This window comes from Nanorana parkeri, unplaced genomic scaffold, assembly GCF_000935625.1.
Source record: "Nanorana parkeri isolate BGI_ZX_2015 unplaced genomic scaffold, ASM93562v1 scaffold485, whole genome shotgun sequence".
In the NCBI taxonomy this organism is placed as follows: domain Eukaryota; kingdom Metazoa; phylum Chordata; class Amphibia; order Anura; family Dicroglossidae; genus Nanorana; species Nanorana parkeri.
The window spans coordinates 750,722-765,823 of NW_017306753.1; the positions used below are offsets into that span (position 1 = coordinate 750,722).

A 15,102-nucleotide genomic window follows, 5' to 3' on the forward strand; every position below is an offset into this window, starting at 1 on the left:
AAATCTTTTCTATACACATATTACACAATTTCTCCCGCCATCCAATCCCATCACCCTCATTGGTAAGGTTTGTCCTCCGAGTCTGAGACAATGTCTCGTGAAACAATTCCATTTTGGAGGTTTATTAAGGAATCTTTCATCTGGGGAGGGAAACAAAGCATCAGTGATTAGACAAAAGAGCACAAAAAAAAAAGGTCACAAGATCACTACGCGTGTGTGTGTGTGAGTACAGGGGCCACAATGATTCAAAGGCTGGCACTTCCTTCTTATTATCTTTTATTGAAGATAAAATAAAAAGATAAGCCTCGCTTTCCCGTACGTATAACAAAGGCTGCAATTGTCTGAAACACGTGAGCAGGGCTAATATCCTTTAATCTGTGATCTACTTTATGATAATGAGGAGAAATGCAAGTTCTGGTCTTTAAACGGTGAAGAACATGGACATAAGGAGGTCTGGCACTTGCAACTTAGGCCAAGCATTACCGTGCACTAGACAGTTTATGGGGCCCCTTCATTTTATTTCCTAGTAAGCAATAAACCAAGTTTGAAGGATACAAGTGCGAATTACTGCTTGAGAACATCAGGAAACAATTCCATGTCACCACTAGGTGGCACTGGTCTAACGCAGGCTGTGCATTATACAGCACAAGGTTCTCGTGTGATAAAATGTTGTAATATATGTAGATAAACACCTCGCTGTGCAATATACGTGAATGAATATTAATAGGAAATATTATGAAAAGAAATTAATGTAAAAGGTTGGGAAAAAAAAACTCATCCAAACTAATCTAGTCAACTATAAGTCTATGATCTGTTACTGCAGTGTTTTTCAACCTTTTTTGTGCAAAGGCACACTTTTTTCATGAAAAAAATCACGAGGCACACCACCATTAGAAGAAGCAGCATGTTACGGATGAAATTGAAATTTTTCCCACGGCACACCAGACAATATCTCACGGCACACTAGTGTGCCGCGGCACAGTGGTTGAAAAACGCTGTGTTACTGAATAATATGTAAGCAAATGTGCCCCTCTGAAGCTATTGCTTTATATACCTGATCCAGCAGCATGACAGATGACTTTACAATCTGCCTCCATTTTTGTAGCTCTGTGTCGTGGTGTTTTTGCTGAGACTCCAGCAGCTGGGTCCACTCGGCCTGTGACTGCGGGAGGGGGCTGCAAACATACAGACAATACACTTAGCACCACCCAGACATTGCTCAGGGATTGTGTTCAGTTTTATTCATTGCCTTTACCTCTCTTGTAGTCGCAGTCCTTGCCACGTGCTCAGGGCTTGAGTGCTATATTCCAACATCCAGAGCTTGTAGAAAAGCATTACATTGAGCATGACGAGCAGCACCAGGCTGTAGAAGCAGAACAAACAATGTGAGGTATGAGGTGGTAGACTAGACCTGGAATAACTTTACTACAGAATGTTACGGATGTCACAGGATGAACACCATCAACATAACCCAATTAAATATTAACATGGCTGCATCTTCATACAAACAGCTCCCAAAGGGATCTCTCCCCTTTAGACAACGAAAAGAAAAAAAAGAAAAAATTGGACCAGCCCTGTCATGTGCTCCTCCATACCCACATGTACTGGGTATTTTCAGCCACTTGCACCGATCTGAGCAGCAGGCAAACAATACATAGGTGGGTATGTAGTGCTCGGAAACGGGGATTAACGCAAACATGTTGCTTTGCTCTCATTGGACAAATAGCATGATCACCTTTTTTGTGCCTGTGATATTAAATATTGGCCAATTACCACCTATAGTGCTACATGGTACCACCTTTGGAAATGGAAATACAAACACTTGTAATATTCTGCCTTGTTATTTTTGTTTTATGGTATTGGGGGAAAAAATATAAGGTGAAGTGATAGATGAACAAAGGTGGTGTAATACTCATATGGATCAACAGAGGGCACTAGATCACAAGGGGAAGGGTGCAGTGTGCTTGAAGCAGAACACCATTCAATCATATAAATACTGTTTAAATACAAATTTGCTATTTACCTGCCCAAGAATTTGTCATTCTGTACAGCTAGACTTGTGATTTATACACCTCCCACATGTCACAGCCAGGTGGCTGACATTCATTTCTGTGCATAGAAATATGGCTTCCTACGGCAACTCTTCCCCAACTCTAGCCTGCTCCCTGGACAATGAATCAGCATCATCACCTTTCAATGAACAGTCGGGTTATATAGGCAATAGAAAAGCTGAATCAATAGAAAAGCTGTGGCAGAGCAATCTTTTTTGACTGTTAGGCGAGTATCAAGAGTTGCTGAATAAAATTACAAATCCTTTGGCAGATAACACTGTTTGTTTACATCCAGGGGTGCGAGTCTTAACTGTCCTGGCCACATATACCACATTAGTGACCCTTAAACTTGTATAGGGCGTTGTCCCAAGGCTGGAGATGATCGAAGATGGTCCTTTTGAAGTCTATGAGGCTGTAATGTGCAGGGGTGGGCAGGACAGTGAAGACTTAGCCGTCCAAACCTGCAAATTACAAGCCCATAGCCATAACCTGTCAGGGGTTATACCTTTCCCTTACTCTGTCCAAAACATAAAAAGTTTTGGTTACACATAAGGAGCTGCATCCTGTTTTGTAATCTGAGGTCAGGATAAAAAAAAAAAAAAAAAAAAGTGAACTACTGAAATCACACCTGATCTGACAACCTTATACACAGCCCCAATCACATAGAGAGTGTCAGCGATTACAGACCCTGCAAGTTATTTACACCAGGACTGAGCCAAACGCTTTACATTTGCATTCCACTCCATATCCAAAGATATGGTGTAATCACCAGGAGGAATGCCCAATGTCCTAAGTTACCCATCTATCTGGACAACAAAAGGTGTCCACACTAACAACAGAAGCCGGAAACCAGCTCATGAATGAATTTCCCATTATTCACATGTGGAAACTTGTTACAGGGACACATATTCTGAATACAGCATATGTATCAGCAGTTCTCAGCTTCATCTGTAAAAGTACTTAAGGAATCTTCCAAACGCTATCACTAACACAATATAGTTTAGCTGATAAAAGCTCTAAGTAGGGATGCACCGATACAGATACTAGTATCCGTGCCGATGCCGAGAATTTAGGCGAGTACTCGCCCAAATTCTCTGATGCCTAGCACGATACTTCTGGTATCAGGAAGCCAGGCACCGCATCATTACACGCTGCTCAGCTTCCTGATTGGCCGGGTGCCGGCTCCATGCTCTCTCGTCACCTAGTGAATCAATAGATACTGAAATACCGGTATCAGTGCATCCCTAGTTCTAAGCCTAAATATCAGTAGGGAATGTCGCATGTATAAAGCTAGTATTACTAATTGGATAGTATACATTCAAGTAGTGAATACTGCTAAATCCCTACAGACCCCACCACAATGACACACATATCATACAGTGACGTACACACAACTGATGACCAGCAGGAGTTTGGAGATGCTCTGAAGCTGATTATGCTTCTCCTCCGGAACGTGTCGTGTCTGAGTGGAGCCTAAAAGGATATAAAAAAATAAAAAGTATCACCACACACAGAAGTTAGAAATGAGCACCCTTTCAGTGATAAACTGACCCATTACAAGGTGTTACTTTGCAAATATCTATTAAAAAGTAACATGTAATAAAGTTACAAAATACAGCACCAAAAATCAGATGTACTCTATCTGTATGTGCTCTGACAAGTGCTTCTGTCTAGGATCTATTCCTAACAATTGCACTGCTGGAATCATCGCCTACTGGTTAGATGAGCCAACCTTGACTGCACTGACCTTTCATCTCTATACCTGTCCCATCCACTCATTGTGATCTGATTAGAGATCCTTTATTTAACAGCTTCATATCATAAAAACAGAACACATTGAGAGGAACATACGAAGACTGGAGCAGATGGAATCTGGGGCTGTTGTGCATGGCAATCAAATCCAGTGCCATTTTATTTGTTCAAAAATTATTTATTTGAATTATTGGAATACACAATATGCAAATAAAAAGTTTAAAACAAAAAAAAAGTTTTGGTAGGAATTGAGCTTTAGATAGGAGTTGGACAGCAGATTTTGTACCCGACATCTCCATTCAGTCAGCCAAATACCAATAGTTTTCCCTCAGTCTGGTCTTTATAAACAAGGTCTTATCTTACAATCCATACACAAGCTGTTGACACATCACATGGTGCACGTCCATGCTAGATAATCATGTTTTATAGATCCTTAATGTCACACTGAGTACCAGTCATCTGACTCCTAACAAGATTATCTCTGCATTTCTACCATTCCTTTTTAGATTTGATTAACCCCTTCGTGACGGGAGACGTACAGTGTACGTCTTGTCACTTTGATCAGAGGAGGCGCCGAAGAGTAACCGCCGACACAGACAACTTGGAAACCAATGGTGCCGCATCCAAGGCCGAATTACACAGGTATTGCAGACCCTGCACCACCTGTTCCGTAAGGTCGACATAAGCAGGAGACACGTTTTCTTCTGACTCAAAAGGGAGGGAAATCCCCTCCTAAACAGTTGTCCCCATTGAAAGACTTTCCTTCCATTCCTGTTCTGGTGGCAACTCCCTTACTTCTAGTGCCAATGACGATGATCTTTAGGACAGATAAAGAGACTGCATTTTTCTATAAATAAAAACCTGAGAATTCTAATTCTTGCTACTCTATCCAATACTAATATAACATTTTGGTTTTAGGTAGACTTTATTGTTCTTTGTGTGGCATATCTGTAAGGAGCAGATCTGTTTTTCTGGGACATATCAGAAGCAGGTGATAAGACAGCATGTTAAATCTCTGTTGAGATTTTCTGGGTGCACCTTCTATGTTAGATGCCTGGTCCCCCATAGTGCATCCTGGCTCCTCCCGCTGGCTGCTACATCCTTATACAACACAATAGTGATGTAACATTTAGCAGGCGGAACGGGGTATCCGGCACACCCGGAAGTGTCACATAGAACGGTGCCCGGGGTTCTTCAACAGAGAAAGGATTTAACACACTGCCATCTCTTCCTCCATCTGTTGCCTTGAATAGCCCTCACTATAGAGACAGTGTCACTTTAGTTGCAGCAAACCTTATCATAGCGATTAGTGGCAATCGCTATGTGTGTGTACGTGTGTGTGTGTGTGTGGGCATACGAGTCCTGTTCAAATTGCAACTCTATCTGATCTCATTTTGATCTGATCAAGAAAATTATTTATAGCACCAAAGACAAACATAACGGGAACATCTGTTAGGAGGGAAGAGGATAGGGTATTCTTTTCAGGAAATGATTTGCCTGATTTGTCAAAGTTCATTCTGTATTGTCCCAGAGGAACAGAGCCAACAAACCATTCTTCAACTGTCACTTTTCAGTAACAGTTTCAATCCGACTGACAGCTACACAGGCAATTTATACATCGTGGTCAGGTGATTTGCAAAAGATTTTTACGCCAAGTCCCTGTGGAAAGCAGAAAAGTTCAATATAAAAGGCTATTCCATCTGACCTGCTACATGTCTGACACGGTGTTGTCTCTCTTCATCAGTGGGCGTTGTGACAGGGCTCAGCACTTCCTGTAGATGAGGAATCCGTAAGTGAGTATGAGGACGCTTCCTTCTTCTCGTTGTTGAAATCTTGGTGATTTTCTCCTTCGGGGATTGTCTGTGAAGATCGGACAGGTACGCCGTCTCTGCTTTGGTCAGTTCGTTCTCTGGAAACACAAAGTGGCAGAATGTTTATAGTCCAGATGAAGTCCTGCACCTTTTTATCTCTTTATAGTCCCGTACCCCTCGCATGTTATTTGTAATTATGTGCTTGGAATGCTTTAAAAAAATATTCTCACTGCAAATAATTTTTTCTGCTCTCCCACTACAGTGGTTTGTGCTGGCGGAGCTGTTTATCAGCCACATCCCTCAGTACAAGCATCCTCACACAGATATGAATTGCAGAGGAAGAGAAAACCTAGGAGACCACTGGGTCTTTTCTGCACAGGAAGAGACTAGCTGAAGGGCGAGGTCTAGGATCCAGCCGTGATTTGGGCGAGTATTACTCTATTATTTTAGCTCTGTGGACAAAATTAGCATTTAATCCTTGCAGTGCAGCGGTTAAGATTTTATTTGCCTGAAGTCCTTCTTTAAATGAAACCCCACAAACAGGAAGTGTTACCTTAAAAGATGGCTGCTACTTTCTGTAACTGAATGAAGATTATGTAGTCTGTTAAGTTGCAAACAGTACTTAGCAGAGTTTGCCTTTAACAACACAAAATTTACGCCAGAGAGCAGCGAAAGCGTTACTAACCCAAATGGTGGAAATATTCATCAAGTCCACTCCAGAAATTTTTCTCAATGAATGTTTTAACGAGTCCCCACGGCTGCTTACGGTACCGGAGCTCAGTTGAAATCCTATGAATGAGAATTCAATGGTTATACAATTGACCTGCAAGCACATCTAGCCAGGTGCTCTTGTCATTTGGCTTCCCTGCAGCTTTGATGTACCTTAGCCGGCTTTTGTTTCGGGCCACTCTGGTCAGCGTGTAGCGGTTGATAGTGTAGAAGTAATCATGATAAGGGATATCGTGTGTCAACACTTCAGCATCAACTACATAACATTCGCTCTCCTGGCTGGCCTTGTACAGCGTCTGGAAGACAGATAAAGTCACACTGAAACACAAGACTTCACTTACCAGGAGGAAATATCAACTCGAGGGTGAGAGGGAGGTCATTGCTAGAGCTGTTTAATGTGTTACACCAGAGGTCACCTACCTGGGTCTCCGTGACTGTCGCCGATTTAGGAGCCAGAGGATTGGTTAGTGCAATGGTGTATAAAATAACCCGGGTCTGGTTTCCATTCTCTTCCTTCTTCCACGGGTGAAATATCACTTCTGTGAGCACAAAGAGATAGAATAAGTGACCCCCTTCGCACTAAGGGCATACAGGGAGATTGGTGACTCGGCACTAGCTTACAGTGTATCTCTGGGCAAAATTACAAATGTGCTGCAAGTACAGAAAAATATGTAAACACCCTGCCAGAAGTTCAACATGCTCATAACATCCTGCTGCACTAAATTCCAGGTAGTGTCATCAGCCCTGCCACGTTCAAAACACCTAACTCTTTTATTATATGAAATAAGAAGAGGGGGTGTCCTGTAGTCCAGCAGGGGAGAAATGGACAGGGCTGACAACATTGCTTGAGATTTTAGTACAGCAGATGGAGGCATTGACAGCTTACTACATGACGTTAGGGGTGCGCTGCATATCTAGCAGGATCACCAGGCATCTTTCTGTACTTGTAGCATTTTGATATATTGCAGAGGTGTACTGAATATATGTTTTTATTTAGCCCAGACATAAACATTAAATAGGAATGCAATACTACGGGATATCTACAAAAATGATTTCACCTGTAAACCGCCTCAGCTCCATGAAGTCCCTCAGAAATTGAGATTCACTGAACAGGAGACTAAAGAGTTTGTCCACATTAAAGCTGAACACTTCATTGATGTACTGCCGACCATTCAGATCCTCATAGAAAGCCTGAACTTCACCTGCACGATGAATGAGACGTCATCTTTAAAACTGGGTATCTAAATCACCACCATATGCCTTTCCATTCATGTGTGTACTCGCTGACTGTTGCTCTTCCCCAACATTAATCACCAATTTATATTGTTACTAAAGGACTACGTATCCCCTTCCATGTACATCATACTGTATGTCCTATTTATGTATGTAACAACCAACATCCCTCTTCCTAGCTGTCACATGTAATACAAGCAGTCCAATCCATGTTTCTGCTGTAGAAATATGATATATATTATCACATTATACAGGCTGTGCATTCACCTTCATCGTGTGTTTCAGATGAATCACTGAGCTCTGTGGGAAGGTCTTCATTATCATTTAAGTCCAAGGATAGAGAGGTGACGGGAGGAAGGAGCTCCACTTTCTGGTCCACCAAGCTTGCAAACAACAGCTCCCTTTCTAACGAGCTGTCAATATCGTCCAGCAAAGCCCCGTCATACTACAGAGGAACAAGGAGAACAACACAATCAAATTGGAATGTGGAATTCCTATACTAAAACCTCAACATCCTGTCACAGTGTGTTTACTGCCATTTTTCTTTTTATTATCTTATCATTGGAGGATATGCTGAGAAGACGAGAGCTTTTGTAAAGTTAGCATTGCGGAGATTAGTAACGGAATCCGATTAGTTCAGCGGTCACACTCACATTTCTTCACTGACCAACTCGACCGTGTCTGTCGGGTTAGCAAGCACCCCCCCTAAAAATGCCTAGATGACTCAGAATCCTGATGTGCTATATCAGTCAACATCTGCAGCTGGGTTGTGCAATGCAACATCTGGATAATGTAACCCATGTGCAAGTCCTTTCCTAATTCCAAGAATGAACACAGATTTCACAACAGATAGCAAATAAAAAAAAAAGTGACTGCAGCCATGCAATAGAGTAGCAGACCAAGGTGACAAACCCAGCAAAATGACTGCAAAAGGAAACCTGCTTTTATAGCTTCCAAGCTGGAGCATCCAAAATAAAACAAATCATACTAAACTGTATTTTGGATTTTAAAATGAATCTTTTTTTTTTTTTCCTGTTATTTATTGGGGACATATCATTTCTTATAGAGATGTATATAACAAGTCTCAAAATAGCTGGAGAGTTTAAAAACAGGCAGGAAAGTCACTTAGACAACTGCAGAAGAGCCCCAACTAAGGCCCCATTCACACTGAGCGATTTATCGCACGGTAATTCCCGCGATATCGCAGCTATTTACCGCACGATATCGCTCTCCAATGCATGGCAATGGGGCTCTGTCCGTCGCTGTCGCGCGTCGCTACAGCAGGACCCTTTTTGGAGCGGATTTTGCCGCGATTCTAGCTTGCTCATTGCAAGCATTTGCGCGATTTGCGAATCGCTCAGTGTGAATGGGGCCTAAATGTGTTTTGGCGGAGATGGATGTGGAAAAACTATGCAAACTAGAAGGTAGAGAGGAGGTGGTTCAACTAAGAAAGTAGGATGGGACCCAAACTTACACCATTCAGAGAGGCACTATGACAATAAGTGCCAAGACAGTAATCGGAAAGCCAAGCAAGACAGGCCTATAGAAAACCTGACCTCCAGATATTTTGGGGGCTGAAAATGAACCACTGTAACTGTAGGTTTGCTTTGTTGCAAGATGGCCAGACACACCTCATAGCTATAAGATGGCGAGGATCTGGTCCAAGAACTAGGTTTATACAGCATATGTGAAACACAATTACTTCAAAACAGAAACCCCGGGACGCCAGTGGAAAAACGCCTGCCGTGGAAATCTTACGAGTTTCTCACTGTTGATAACACTGCGTCGTTGAAGCAGAGATAAGCTCAGTGCCAATTTCTAAAATTAGGATTTCCATGTGCGATCAAAGCTAATCAGCTGTTTCAGCGATTTTCAATTATCAGATCATTTTCAGATGCTGGGAGTAAAAGCGCCTCCCTGCCAGTGTCTGTAAACCACGATGAGAGAATAGTACTTACACCAGGGGCATCGCTGCTGGCTGTAGATGGCACGTTGCTGCTCGTCAGGGAAGGGTCCGCCAGGTTGCAGTTGGTTTCTGGCTTAATGTCACCGCTGCTTTTGGAGGAATTATCATTTACTTCCACGTCTTCCACCGGGATCTCTTCACAATAACTGCAAACAAATACCATATAAACCAACCCGCTGAAAAGAATGACTTCTGTTATCTGACGGTTGTTTCGTTTATTCCATAAGGCAAATAGCAAGCTGCAAAGTGAAGTAACCAATAGCAACCAAGGAGTAATCACTTTTAATAAGTCAGGTTGCAGTAAAAGGGATATCTGACTGGTTGCAATGCGTTATACACTGCAGTGAGTGATTGTATCCAAATTAACATCTAAGACTGGCCATACACCCATCAATTTTTTTCGTTCAACCCACGGGCTGAACGAAAAAAAAATTTACACGATTCCTCCATCAACACAAGCAGCGTGTCGATCGATGAATCGCCTCTGTTTGCATTATATTCTGAAAGGTGACACCAACCAGTCAGAATACCCGATCAGATCGGGCAGCTCCTTGCCTGCCGGCTCTAATCGTACGAAGATTTTCCAGCCGGCTCCTTCCATCAGCTGATCGAGGAATGCCAGCTGAAAGGGAGCCAACAGCCCCACATACTGTGCGAATATCGGCCGGTACATTAAAAACCGGACGAAATTCGGCCAGTGTATGGGCACCTTTAGACTAGATAGCCCAAAGTTTCAGGACACCCAACCATCACACCTATACAAGCTTGTTACATATCTCATTGCAAAACCATGGCCATTAACATGGACTTGGTCCCCTTTTGCAACTATAACAGCCTCCATTCCTCTGGGAAGGTTTTCCACGAGAAAACTGTTGGCACAAGTTTGGTCTAAATGTCCATGCATGCTATAGCATTAACAATAACCTTGCTTGGCTATGTGCTTGATTTTATGCAACTGGTAACAAATGGTGAGGGGAAATAAAATAATTTGGAGAGTTGTCCACATACTTTTGGCCTAATAGGGTACATTTAAGAATTCAATAAGTCATCCATTCGATTTCTGTCTTACCCCAATGTATTAAAGTCATCATCTGGTGGAACATAGTCCTCGTCATCACTAGTAAGGCCCAGCTCATTGCCGTAGCACTGGTGGACAAAATGCCACAGTTCCTTCGGACACAAAGGCTGCAGAGAACAAGGATGGTTAATACAGATGGACATCGAGAAGAAGGTTACTGAACAGAACTGAATGTCAAGAAGGTTAGCACCTTGAAATGGAGAAGGCAGTTAGCTGACAGAAATGAACATGGAGAAGGAGGTTAGCTGACAGAAATGAACATGGAGAAGGAGGTTAGCTGACAGAAATGAACATGGAGAAGGAGGTTAGCTGACAGAAATGAACATGGAGAAGGAGGTTAGCTGACAGAAATTAACATGGAGAAGGAGGTTAGCTGACAGAAATGGAGGTTAAGAAGGTTAGCGGATAAAAATGGATGGCAAGAAGGAGAGCAGACAGAAATGGACATTAAGTAGAAGGTTAGCGGACACAGGACAGTGAGAAAATGTAAAGAAACAAAATAAAATTAACAAATAGAAAAATACATTTATAATAAGGTTAGAGAACAGAAACATTGAGAAGAAGGTGAGCAGACAGAGACAAGGAAGGACAGAGGTGCCACAAGTGTTACAAGACAATGTGCTACCTTTTCAAGCAAGGCATTCTGCCACAGCCGGAACATCATCATGTAGGTTCGATCTCGTGCCCCAAATGAGGTGAAAAAGTGCTGTGAAAAGAAGGTTGTGTATAAAGATCATATTAAACATTCTTCCTAACCAGGACTGTTCAGCTTGTAGATAACCCTTCAATTCCAATACCATTCTGCGCAAAGACTGAGAAATAAACATACAGCCACTTGGTATTCTTACCTTCTCAGTGTCAGTGCAAAGTTGGATTGCATTTGGAATTAGTCTGGCTGTCTTTTCTTTAGTCATTGAGCAGATATCTTTCAAACGTACCGTTAACTAGGAGACACAAAAATACCAGTTTACTTGTAGATAGAGCAAAGCACGGAGGAAAAATGACTGACAATCCTCACCAAATAACTAAAAAAACATTCTTTTCTAGAGAGTCAAATTAGAAGCATTTTATCTACACAGACTGTGTGGCTCATGAGGTCAGTTCCATTATAACCGGGATGTATTCCTAAACAGCTACCGGTATGATCAACAACAGACATTATTACAAGTAGATCCTGAGAGGTAAAGGGGGTTATAGACAAACAAAATTCATCAACAAGAAAGAAGGGAATGAAAAGGAGCACCCCATCACTGCCAGAATCGGCACACTCTTGGGCCAGATCTTTCCACACGCTGGATGTACACACAAGAAGGTGCCCCCAATTACTTCACAGAAGAGGGAACATCACAGTCTGGCCACACAGATATTTTACAATAAGTTAGGAAATGGGCATATGGTGTAATAAGCATTCCATCTCTCAGAACGCTTCTGGTTAAAGTACTGTATATCTAAAGCCAAAACTTTTTGTTTTGCTTTTGAATAGAGTGGTGAGGGGTTAGCAGCCCTGCCAAATTGACCCTCTCAGGTTGACCTTCCAGCCCTTGTTCCTGGCACTGAAAGTGAGGGAAAATCCAAAATATTAGGCTGTCACAGGAAAAGGTATAAAAAGGGGAAAGCTTTCCATGGGACACTTGTTGCAATGACAACCAAGAGGGTATTTTCCCAACTTTGGTGAGATTTTCTCTCACTTCTTGTTGTGTCTACAGGACGGGAAGTGGTTGGAAATCTCGCCAATGGAATACAGATGCCAAAATAACCTGATATTGGTTTTAAGAAGACAGAAAGCTAGTTCACTGCAAGTTGAAGCATTTAAGTTGCGTTTTCAATAATCACTGCTTAAATTTTTTTTTAAATAAATGTTTCCGTTCACTTCCTTTTTTTCAGAAAAAAAAGATAGACAGATGAGCATCTTCCATTTGAACATTTATGGGGGACCAGCAATCAAGGCTTGGGGCGGGGGGACTTGTCCAATCCCTTCTCCACAACAAGCTGGTGTCAGAGGCTCCTGCATTGGGCCACCGTGCTCCTCTCAAATGTTTTGGGAAACAACAGGCTGCCCAAAGCCTAAAGGTAATGCATGCATTTCCCACATCTCTGTAACGGCCTATTCACTAAACGTTACCTAAGGATTCACACAGAGAGAATCTTACTCACCAGAGTCTCCCAGCGAAAGATGTTACTGTAGAAGCAGATCCAGTTCTCAGACAGGTAGAGGCGCCCCTGTAGTAAGATGTCTCTTTGCAGAGCACACGAATAGTCTAAACACACACAGACACAAGTCAAGATTCCAAAAAAACGTAACTGTACCCTTATCTGTAACAGCAAGCGGTTCCAATATATTGTGATTTAATGAGTCTATGTTTTACCGAGTACAACTCAGTAAACTCAAATCTGATTGGTGCCACGGGTGACAATTCTTTCAAGATTCCATATTATTATTTAGCTCAGCTGAGATTCATTCTCTTTTGTTTATTTTTCTATCGGGAGGTGAGCAGATTGGATTCATACAGGGAAAAGGTGCTAGGATATTGCTCTGTAGGGGATAGGGAGGTTTTGGGTTGTCTATTAATAGAAACATGATACAGTTCTTTTCAAGCAATACAATTCCAGAATGGGATACAAGGTGGAATTCCCCTACTACAGAATCACCTACAAGGTGGAATAAGACATCAACAACCCACCGGCGTAGTCCCAGCATCAGTATTTACAATGTAGTTCCTATGTTATGCCACAATTCGGTTCCGGAACTGCGATCACAGCACACCCTGAACTGCTTGTTTCTGCTTTCTTACCAACAATGAGACGTTCTGTGTCTGGCAGTTGTTTAAAGAGTTTCCGAAAATCTTCATTTCTTTGTTTATACGTTGGACTCAAGACCTGGGAATACAAATGGAACACACCTAAGAGAAGGGGCCTGGGAGGCAGTACACAGGGGTGGAAGCGACAAGAAGACACAGATAACAAAGACTAAACACACATGACGTTATTTATTGAGTGGGAGCCAGAAACACCCAGAGACCATTCACTGTACTATCTATCATGTATAGAATATGTTGTGCCACAGAGTGAGGGACATGCACAGAGCCATGCAGGGGTTAACGTGTGCCCCCCATTATCTGGGCAGCGTGACCTCGTTATTAGGGCAATGTGACCGCTCTCTAATGATTGTGAAAGACATGAAGTGAAATTGCTGGCGGCTGGAACATGACGGAAGGAGGGAAGCTGGCAGCGCACAAGGCTTAATTTGTATAAATATCACTCATGATCCTACAATGCAGAGCCCTGTTGGAGGTTTTCAGTCATTTTCAGGACACTTCTACATCACGGAGGACCTGTCATGTCCCAACTGAGCAGAAAGATTGTATGCAGACACAACGTACCGTCTTTTAACATACCATTGTATTCACCCCCCTTATGTGAAACCACCCAGTGCTGCCACAGTCCCTGACTTAGCTGCTTTTGCCATGTGAATGTTGACTGTTCAGTGCAAATGTGCTTTCCTTAGAAGTAAAATACCGTAAAAGCCGAGCTCCAGGGAGATATAAAAATGCACTAATTAATGCAGTTCACTAATTATTAACACATTATTAAAAGCATTTTTTAAATGCAGGCAGTATAAGAAACTGAATGTGACTTGGTATTGGCACCTTGCAATCTCTCTACAGCAGCGCTCAGACTGGGAGAAAGAGAAGTAGCGCAATGAGCCAATCCTTTGTACTGCAATGGTCTCGTGATAACAAGGGTCTGCTGTTCGTACTTTTAGGCCTCATTTACACTGTGCTAACAGTAATGGAAGGACGTGACCATACGCCGTCATACACACCCCCGTACTGCACACCCCCGTACTGCACATACATGCGGGTCTGAGTGTCCGTACTCGGACGCAGAAAGGATGGATAAATAAATGGCAATATTTATAAATCAGCCCCATTCACACCCGCGTGATATGCCGCGCGTCTGTCATTGCTCTACAATGAAAATCACAATATCCTCTATGGTGCCTGTTCACACCCATACAACATGATGCAGAGTCCTTCTCAGAAAGGTTCCGGCCCTTCTTTTGGTGCTCCATGCATTTCAGCACAAGACAACAAACATTAGTAGCGGCCCCACTATCACATACACTATCACAAACACTATCACATACACTATCACAAAAACAATTAAGTCTTTTGAAATCCCTGGTGATCCTGCCATGAAGGTCCTTGTGCAGGCTCTTCCAGGGTGACAACGCTCTGTCCCCGTCTCCTCTGTATTATGCTCGTTATAAGGACAGGTTAATAACACAAACCAAAATCTCACTTTGGCCACCAATCAGAAGAATCAATACGAGTTACCTGCTAAGGCTGCTGTTAGTGTAAAGCCGTTGGGGGGGGGAATTTATCATAGCAATTGCGAGTGTTTCAACTTGCACGGAATATATTTGCGCCAGATTTATCAAGCTAGTGTACTGTTGTTGATAAATGAGGTTTAATAGACTCC

The 15,102-nt window shown here is 42.4% G+C and overlaps 1 protein-coding gene across 4 annotated transcripts in view; it reads right to left on the minus strand.

Annotated features, from left to right (window-relative positions):
* Window positions 1-10: 10 nt before the first annotated feature.
* The window catches only part of GRAMD1B (GRAM domain containing 1B), a 115,986-nt gene continuing 100,894 nt past the window's right edge, over window positions 11-15,102 (minus strand). For all 4 annotated transcript variants that reach the window (XM_018560898.1, XM_018560896.1, XM_018560897.1 and 1 more), the window contains exons 4-19: window positions 13,413-13,497; window positions 12,775-12,878; window positions 11,469-11,564; window positions 11,246-11,326; window positions 10,612-10,727; window positions 9,535-9,688; window positions 7,844-8,021; window positions 7,402-7,545; window positions 6,764-6,882; window positions 6,497-6,639; window positions 6,300-6,403; window positions 5,509-5,712; window positions 3,440-3,524; window positions 1,256-1,363; window positions 1,055-1,175; window positions 11-140 (exon numbers count right to left, since the gene is read on the minus strand). In XM_018560898.1, coding sequence (XP_018416400.1) covers window positions 57-140; window positions 1,055-1,175; window positions 1,256-1,363; window positions 3,440-3,524; window positions 5,509-5,712; window positions 6,300-6,403; window positions 6,497-6,639; window positions 6,764-6,882; window positions 7,402-7,545; window positions 7,844-8,021; window positions 9,535-9,688; window positions 10,612-10,727; window positions 11,246-11,326; window positions 11,469-11,564; window positions 12,775-12,878; window positions 13,413-13,497 — 1,926 coding nt within the window. In that variant the 3' untranslated portion in view covers window positions 11-56. The remainder of the gene's footprint in view (window positions 141-1,054; window positions 1,176-1,255; window positions 1,364-3,439; window positions 3,525-5,508; window positions 5,713-6,299; window positions 6,404-6,496; window positions 6,640-6,763; window positions 6,883-7,401; window positions 7,546-7,843; window positions 8,022-9,534; window positions 9,689-10,611; window positions 10,728-11,245; window positions 11,327-11,468; window positions 11,565-12,774; window positions 12,879-13,412; window positions 13,498-15,102) is intronic.